The sequence below is a fragment of the Carassius carassius genome, chromosome 34, assembly GCF_963082965.1.
Source record: "Carassius carassius chromosome 34, fCarCar2.1, whole genome shotgun sequence".
NCBI classification, from domain to species: Eukaryota; Metazoa; Chordata; class Actinopteri; order Cypriniformes; family Cyprinidae; genus Carassius; species Carassius carassius.
This window is the reverse complement of record NC_081788.1, coordinates 6,520,940-6,530,203: the sequence shown is the minus strand read 5'-3', so window position 1 is coordinate 6,530,203 and position 9,264 is coordinate 6,520,940. Positions and strand designations below refer to the sequence as shown.

The window sequence follows — 9,264 nt, the reverse complement described above, 5'->3', positions numbered from 1 at the left end:
TGTCAAAAATCAATTATATCTAATTAAAAATTTTGAAAAATTGACACTGAAGACTGGTTTTGTGGTCCATGGTCACATATTGTACTGTACTGTACCATACTGCTCAGTGGAAATGAGGCTTAAGGTACTAATATGCACATTTTAGAGACAAATAAGGTACAATGTTAAGGGCATTGAGTTAATGTAAGTTTAACAGTAATGCCCCAGTGATAAGCTATTGTTACCATTGATACATTTTTTTTACATAATTTTTGGTGTTACACAATTGCAAATGTGATGTGAAATTTATACAACAGTTCAGATAAAGTTAATATTAAGTGATTTATGTTTTAGACACAATATTGTCTAAAATATTGTCCAAACTTCCACTCTTCAATCACTCTTCATTTCAATAAAGAATTCCAACTCAACAGCTGTTTTATTTTTTTATGAAACTATTTATTTATCACTATTTATTTATAGCACATATTATGCATAGACTTTTTTGAAAAAGTCTATTTTTCTTTTTTTTGTAAAAGAAAAATACACTTTTGGAAGTAAAATCGGTTACAAACAATTCATGTTGAATTCAAATGTCTTAAATTTAGATGTAATCTATATTAACCCTTTAAATCAGGATTGTTTGTCATGTTATAAATATACACTGACATTAAAATCTGAGGAGTTTGTGTCTTACCATGTTTTCAGAAGTCTTGTTTGTTAGGGCTTAGCAATGAAACAGCCAACATAGTTATATTTTGTTATATAGTGTCATATTTTGTGCTTAAAGGGATAGTTCATCCAAAAATGAAAAACCTGTCATTAATTACTCACCCTCATGTCGTTCCAAACCCATACGACCTTCGTTCATCTTCAGTACACAAATTAAGATATTTTTTAAGAAATCTGAGAGCTTTCTGACCCTGCATAGACAACAATGCAACTACCACGTTCAAGGCTCAGAAAGGTAATAAGGACCTAGTTAAAATGGTTCAACTGTAATTTTTAAATTAAACAAAAATAATTACTTTATTCAACAATTTCTTCTCTTCCTTGTCAGTTTTCAACATGCGTTTATGACATCACTATGATGCATGATTGTCTATTTCTCTGCTTTTAAACAAGGCACAGCACATCCAGGTTCTATTTCAGAATGCCAGATCCTGTGTCAACAGCACGGCACACATGCATTACCATCTTTGAGTGCAAAAGGTATTCTTGTAGCTTCATAAAATTAAGGTTGAACCATTAATGTCACATGGACAATTTTAACAATGTCGCTACTACCATTCTAGACTTTGAACATGGTAGTGCCCTTGCTGCCTATGCAGGGTTAGAAAGCTCTCGGATTTCATCAAAAATATATTCATTTGTGTTCTTAAAATGAACAAAGGTCTTATGGGTTTGAAACGACAGGAGGGTGAGTAACTAATGACAGAACTGACATTATTTTGGGTGAACTATCCCTTTAAACTGTCCATGTATGAAATCTGGATTTTTTATGATTTATTGCTGACTTTTAGACCCAAATTATGCCCTTAGATTTAGTCTTTAAAAATTTGAGGAAACACAAACATATCCTCATTATTCAGGGGTCACATTGTTAAAGAGAGTTTGAATTAAGCCCTTACTAAAGTAAGTAAAGAGGGAGTCAGTGTTTGTTTGTGTTATACAGTAAATGGGAATTACTGCTGTCTATAGTTGTAATCTCACCCTAAATTACATATGTTATGACCTATAAAAACCCTTTTAGCATATTGCATGATTAACTTTGGTGATGATACTTTGGTGCTATTATCATTCTGTTGTGAGCTCAGATACAGCCTTCTGTATTTCTGCCATTGATCGGTCTAGCAAAACTTGGTTCCCATTAGTGCACTGCACGATGGAAATTTCTTTGGTTTCATCACGCACTGTCTTCAGAAAGGTGATAATCCCTGACCCTCCAGTACCTCTTTCCTCCAGTGCTGTTGGTGCTCTTCTGATCGCATCCAGCTCCTCGGTCATACCCTGCTTGTTGGCACGGAGCTGTTTGGCACGGGAGGCCGGGATAGTGATGTAACGGGTGACAGTGTTGATGTGGAAATTCCGAAAGTCCACCAAGCGAGCCACACACAGCTCAAATGCGTGTGTTAGACCTTCATCTGCTTGCTGAAGCACAAAGCTGCGCAGAGACGGGTGACTAGAGATGTTTTCAATGAAATGCTTATGAGGGGGCGGCATGTAGTCCTTCATTCTTCTCAGGAAGGCTCCTGTATTAAACATATTTAAATATAATAAAAATATTCAAATATAATGGCATGTCTTGATGTATGTAGTAGTAAAAAGCAAACATGTATTTTAAACCTCTCAGTTACATATGTAACACTTGTTCCGTGATGGAGGGAACTGACATGTTATGTCGAGGTCATCGCTGTTGGAGAAGGCCACCTTACTGTGTAAGAATACATATATGGGATTACCAATAGGGAATCAAGCCATATGGACACCTAGCCCAGTACAGTGGCTGACTGGGATTCCCGGCATGCTAACACCAGTGCTGGTTCTGGCGTCAGACTGCTCAACCAAGTCTGACTGCAGGGGGTGCTGGAGGATGTTCAACTAGGGTTTAGCAACCAGGAAGAATCTACTGGGAGAAGAAAGGTGCTCGCATCCCCATGTGAAAGGGAATCAGGTTCACCACCTGATCTCGGAAGGGAGTGGTGGGAACCTTGGGCACATATCCAGGCCAGGGTCTCAGGGCAATGTGAGAGTAGGCTGGTCTGAACACAAGGCACTCTTCACTTACCGATAATGTTTGGAGGTCCTCAACCCTCTTGATGGAAGTGAGTGTGATCAGGAGCATAGTCTTGACCAGTCTTAAGAGACAGGAAATATGGCTCAACTGAATAAAGTGGCTTAAAGGGACCCTTCTGAAGTCTAGCCAGGACAATAAAGAGATCCCAGGAGGGTACCAGAGGTGTCCTAGGAGGATTCAACCTTCTGGCACCCCTCAAGAACCTAATGATCAGGTCATGCTTTCCCAGGGAACAGCATCATTATGTGCTGTGATAGCAGCGACATACACTTTCAAGGTAGAGGGTAACATTCTATGCTCCAAAAGCACAACTCAAATTGAGAATCTCTGGGAGTCTTCTTGGTGAGAAGAACACCAATTCGGGAACATACTCCACTTCAAGGCATAAGCATGCCTCATTGAGGGAGCTCTAGTCTGAGTTCTAGTGTATACCACCACTGGTGGTAGGTCATCTAGGTCTGCTGCATCCCATCCAGAAGCCACACATGGAGGTTCCAGAGTTCTGGACGTGGGTGCCATATGGTGCCCAGTCACTGAGAAAGGAGGTCCCTCCTCAGTGGGATGCAACAGGGAGGGGTTGTCGCAAGGAGCATGAATTCCGAAAACCAGGTCAGGGTGGGCCAGTAAGGCGCAACCAAGAGGACATGTTCCTCATACTCCCTGACCTTGCACAGTGTCTGTGCGAGCAGGCTCACTGGGAAAACGCATACTTGCATAGAGCCCAAGGTCAGCTCTGTGCCAGTGCATCCACTCCCAGGGAAGCCTGGGTAAGTGAATAATACAACTGGCAGCGGGAGGACTTGTGGAAAGCAAATAGGTCTACCTTAACTTCCCCGAATAGACTCCAGATCACCTGAACCATCTGGGGATGGATGTGGAAGGTGTGCACTGCAGCAAATTGAGCTGTGTCAGACTCCAGAGGAGTCGAGTTGAGATATGCAACGTGATCGTACACCCCCCCCCCCCACTGTCAGTTGATATTTTAAACAGCCAACACGTGCTTGTCTAGCAGCAGGGGCCAGAACTTCCGCAAGGCTAGATGCACTACCAGCAACTCGACAGTTTATATGCCAAAGCAGTCGAGGTCCTGTCCAGCACCCTGAAACTGCCTGCCTGTTGCACTTAGCACCCCAGCCCATATTAGAGACATCTGTCTTGACAACGACGTGCCTGGACACTTGTTCTAAGGGCACATCGGCCGGTGGAAAAGCAAGGGTGTGATGGTGACACGATGTGTACCGTGTATGTCACAGGAAATGATTATACATTTTAAATGCAATTGCATTAAAGATAATTTATACATTACGCAGGCTGAGTAAGGACACCCATATGTCCTATTCCCTGGCCATGCACACCATTTCATCCTGAGGGATCCCAGAGTGTTCCGAGGCCAGCCAAGAGATATAATCCCTCCCGCATGTCCTGGGTCTGCCCTGAGGTATCCCCTCAAGTTTGACATGCCTGGAACCCCTCCACCAGCAAGCATACAAGAGGCATTCTAAACAGATGACCGAGACACCGCAAATAGATTTTAAATAGATTTAGTACGATTATTTTATAAACACCCATTTAAAGGCCTCTTGGGTTTGAAAAGTCTTGAAAAATGTATATTGCAAATGAAATGATCCCCTGATTCTTTAATAATGGACTCCACAAGTTTGGGAAAAACCTGATGCTATCCAACATAATCATTACTGTAACTACAAGGCAAAATTTTAAATCAGGAACGATCTAATCACAAGAGCAATTACTGGTAGTTCTCTCACCGCTGCTGCCTTCATGTTGGACTCCCAGCAGCTCATCAAAGCAGTGTAAGATACTACTCTGAGCAGCACTGCCACCTGAAAACTCCATTGGCTTCTCCTGAACTCCCTCGTACACGAGACCTTCTGGCATTGATGGATTATCTTTCCATCTAACATACACACGCAGAAGAATATTTTCATAGATTCAGAAGAACTCTGAAGGAAATTTAAAAAAAGCAATGAAACCCCACAGTATGACTTACCCAGACAGATAGATCCTAATAATGCCATAGAATATGGAGGGATCTACATATTCTGAAACAGTGAACATTTATTTGCCACTTGAAGTATTTAAACTATTTGAATAAAAATTAATTATTTTCAATTGAAAGTATTACCATGCATTAATTTAAAGGCCTGTTTCATGCTGTCTATGGCCTGACTGACAACATCCAGAGCTTTGGTGACCATAGCAACATCATTATAATGGATGCCATTGATGACATCAAGGATAGACTGTGAAAAAAAGAAAAAGCTAATATAACCAGGGTACAGAAATGTAATAAATAATACCACACTGTAAAGTTATTTTCAAAGTAAATTAAACAATAATGATTGGAGTTCAAGACAGTACTATTTAAGACTTTCTACATCAAAATGTCATGTCTGATTCAATGTGTCACTTGCAACTTTTTTGTAAATTGTGAAACTTACTAGCAATTTCTGAGCGATTGTTTTAAGTCTCTTTTTTAATGTGTATTCACATTCCATGGTACTGTACACCAAAGTAATGCAATAAATACTACCATATGAAACAAATGCTTGGCTATTATGCTCTGTCTGTGAACTGTGTCTTTTGTAGGGGTGTAAGACCTTCAGGCCAGGAACACCTGCCAACTCCACCAGCAGTGTCACCAGAAAAAATCCTCTTACACTTTCCCCACCAGGCAATGTCAGCAACAACTCCAAGTTTCTTACAGGAAGCAAGAACAGTCACCGTGAATGACAGATCAATGCTTCAGAAGGACTAGCCACAACTTACGTCAACATGTGGTTTACAACATATTGCAAAGATTATTAGTATTATTATTTATTTGTTTGTTTGTGGTTTCTAATTTGGCAGAAATTGCACATGCACTAAAAAGGATCTGAGTTCACACAAAGCATATTTACATATTCCACACTGAACATAATGAGCTGGCTCCCTCTGCTGGTTCTACACATCAATAACATTTTACACACATTTCTGTTAATTCATTAATTCAAAATACTTACTCCATGGAAAATGGTCTGGGAACAATCCGTGTCCAGTTATTGGTGAAAAAACATAACAAAAACAAAAATAAATAAATACCATTAGTATTAGTTAGTTTGCTTTATAATACACATCACATTTCAAATGTAGCTGTTTTTTTTTTCTAAATAATCTTTTTTAACAAACCAAACCCTAACACCTTGATATGACAGTATATCATTCAGGTCATCCATGTAAAGTGAAAATGTGCAAACTTTGCAGTATACATATTGCAGAAATAATAAGCTTATGCTGGTGTGATGACCAGGAAGAGGTCATGGCTGTTTTTTTTTTTTTTTGTTTTTGTTTTTTTTACTACAGATATTGTAACTACACTATAACTACAGTATAAAATATTAATTTTTTATGTGTATGTAATGAAAGACATAGGTTGCACTACATATTAGCTTTCTTATTTTGATCTATTTAAGTCCACATGTCATACTAATCAGAAACTATTTTTCTAACCACAGGATGAGAGCTGCAGTTCCAACCACACAAGTTTGTGATGCAGTTTGGGAATGTTCGTTAGAAATATGGTTTCGGGAATCACCAAATAATTGAACTATATTAGTAACAACAGAACTTGGTACCATAGCTGGTTAACTTTACTTTGGGAAAACAAACTGCTGAGCAACCTTGGGCAAAGATGGCAGATTTGAAATAAATTGTAGTAGTACTAGGGGTCCTGCACCAGCATTGGGATGAATAGAAATGCCTACTGATAGCTGGCATTGATCCTAATTAAATAATTATTTCTTAGTGAAAACAGGGCACAAGAAAAATATTACCACATATCAAAACACAATAAGTTAGTATGGATCAGTGAGTTTACCCATCTGGATCTCTTTTCCTCCAGTTGGCGAGGACTGTGTCAGCGTGGATGAGAATCGGGGGAAGACCCAGTCTCTGAGACACCTCACAGAGCGGCACCGACAGACTCCGCGGAAGCATCTGGATGTTCGTGACAAACATAAAGAGTCAAACAGTTCAATTCTGCAGTTCAGTCCTATTAGTGGTATGTAATGCATAAAAAAATATTGTTGTACATTTACTGTTTCTCTCTCTCCCTCCTGCCATACATAACCCATAGTCATCATGCTCAAAACCAGATGGGCCAAACCCAGCTCACGATGAGTCCTCAACAAATGAGTCTCCAACAGAGGCATCTGAGATAAGATACAGAATACGAAACAATCACAAGAACAATCGTAACTGGATTATTAACCTTTTTAGACCCTGCATCCGTTCTCACCGTCACCATTTGGTGTTTATTTATTACCGGGTACCTCACAAAAGATTGTTAAATTGGATGTTAATAAGTCAGTCTCACAGCAAAATACCACACCGTAGAATTTGTGTTTTAAATTAAGAAAAATAAATAACAATAATTTCTTTAAAATTAAGCATGATGGCATGTGTCAGAAAATATAGCAGAATTGATACTTGTTTAAAACTATTTAGATAATCTTTGTTTTAAAATAAAGCTAAAAGGTGACATTATTAAGTACACATTAATCATACACAGTTTAACTTGAGTTATATGCTTCCATCAATGAAATTCAAAAACATTGAACATTAAAAATAACAATTAAAATGTTTTATCTATAATTAATTACATTTTAATTATATTGATTTTAATTAAATTCAATAAAAAAGCATTATCATAAAAATTATATATTTGTGTAACTGGAATATAATTTGAATCTGAAAGGGTTAAACGATAAAATCCCCATATAGGCTTTGTGGTCCCTATAAATAAACTTAAAGGAAAGAAAGGCAGAAAGGGAAATGAAAGTTAAAGTATATTGTTTCATAAAATGTATATATAATTAACTAATATATACTGTAACAATAGCACAAAACAGTGAAGAATGGTTATATTCTGAACTGAAATGCAAAATAAAAATGTTATTTTGTTGCTTATTACTCTTTCTCTGTGTAGGTAAGACTCTTTCATGACTCTATACTTTGTATGAAAAATCATACATTATGAATTCGGAGGCGCAAAGAATGGGAACAGATGAGTTCTGGCATTATTCTGGCAATGTCCATCCAGGGCTTGTAGTATAACGGAAGGTCATTCTGAAACACAATGTAGATATGAGTCCATAACACAGTAATATATATTCTTGATCATTTTTCATTACATTTACTGTAATGCAAATGTGCTTTCCATTAAGAAAATCCTGCACATACTGCATATTCAGTTTACGACAAATTCTATATATATATATATATATATATATATATTCATGCTTTTTCTCAGCCAAATAGTTAAATACAACAGAGTACAGAGTCCAAAGGTGTATCTTGAGGTGGTTTCACAGTTTTACACCAATCACTGAAAGAAAAGCATGACCCCAGATACTAAATGTGAGTCAAAGTTAACAATCACTGCCTTTGAAGATAAAAAAATAACTGCACTTGTCCTAAATCTACACTGAAATCCTACTAAATTGGTCTAGATAGTTTTCTAAGATCTCCATCCGTCTTTCTTGAATATGCACTGCTGATATGATGAAATTGCGTCTTTCGGGAGCAAAGTTTTATAATAACTTATTTACCATTAAGGCAAATAGATAAAGGTCACTCAGAAAGCAAACAATGTTAAAGTCTAATGCTTTCATATACAAACAATCAGTCTTACTGTGTCTAAATATATTGACTGTATATGAGTGCAAATGAATAGTTAAAAAGATGTTGACCAGCTCAGTAACTTGGATGTTACTAACAAGTAATGAAACAAACTGTAGCTTTACTTGAAAGCAATAAATTGCAGTTGAATGAACAGGTAAGGAAAAGGCAAATGCATATTGTACATTGCATGAAACTAATATTGTACTAATATTAGTCGTATTATATTATATTAATCATATTGTACATTGCATAAAACACCAATATAATACAGTCTTATTACAATGTTTAAGAAAAAACAAAAAATGTATTTAAAACAAATGATGTGCTGCAGCTAACACAATCTTATACAGTAAGTGCGATGACTTACCAGAGGCTCAGGAAGAATAAACCCATAATCCTCAGAGATGTGAAACTGCTTCAAGGACATTGGTGTCTCTGTATATTTCCCTTTAGTGTCCATAATTTTCAGTACAATACTAGTGACTGATATTCTGTTTAGCAAGCACCGGGCATATGCAACATAAGCGTTCTTTGCTAAAAGTGGAATGAACCTCATTTGTCAAGCAACACAACTCTCTCTCTCTCTCTCTCTGTGTGTGTTTCTGTTCTACCGTTAGTAATGACCTTTCCTCACTTCCCCTATCAGAAATCATATGTGTATGCATGAGTAAAAACCACAGGTCATGCACTACAGAAACAGTTGTCATAAACTACCAGGGTAATTCTGTAATTGCACTCTGCCATCTTAAGCTAAATAAAGACATTTTTATGTGCGATGGTATATAATCACACATTCAGCAAGGTAGTAG

The 9,264-nt window shown here is 37.5% G+C and overlaps 1 protein-coding gene across 1 annotated transcript; it reads right to left on the bottom strand.

The window, feature by feature from the left end:
* Positions 1-992: 992 nt before the first annotated feature.
* LOC132115387 (indoleamine 2,3-dioxygenase 2-like) lies at positions 993-8,994 on the bottom strand. Its single transcript, XM_059523835.1, has 10 exons — positions 8,823-8,994; positions 7,805-7,900; positions 6,865-6,984; positions 6,651-6,769; positions 5,797-5,811; positions 5,395-5,494; positions 4,920-5,037; positions 4,785-4,836; positions 4,543-4,691; positions 993-2,231 (listed from the first exon to the last, which is right to left on the bottom strand). The coding sequence occupies exons 1-10, from the start codon at positions 8,913-8,915 to the stop codon at positions 1,777-1,779; spliced, it is 1,317 nt and encodes a 438-aa protein (XP_059379818.1). The 5' UTR covers positions 8,916-8,994; the 3' UTR covers positions 993-1,776.
* Positions 8,995-9,264: the final 270 nt, after the last annotated feature.

Coding starts and splice junctions, on each gene's coding strand:
- LOC132115387 (XM_059523835.1), bottom strand. CDS start 8,915: ATGGACACTAAAGGGAAATATACAGAGACACCAATGTCCTTGAAGCAG. Junction 7,901..8,822: donor TTATTCTTCCTGAGCCTCTG/GTAAGTCATCGC, acceptor ATTGTGTTTCAG/AATGACCTTCCGTTATACTA. Junction 4,692..4,784: donor ATTAGGATCTATCTGTCTGG/GTAAGTCATACT, acceptor TGTGTATGTTAG/ATGGAAAGATAATCCATCAA.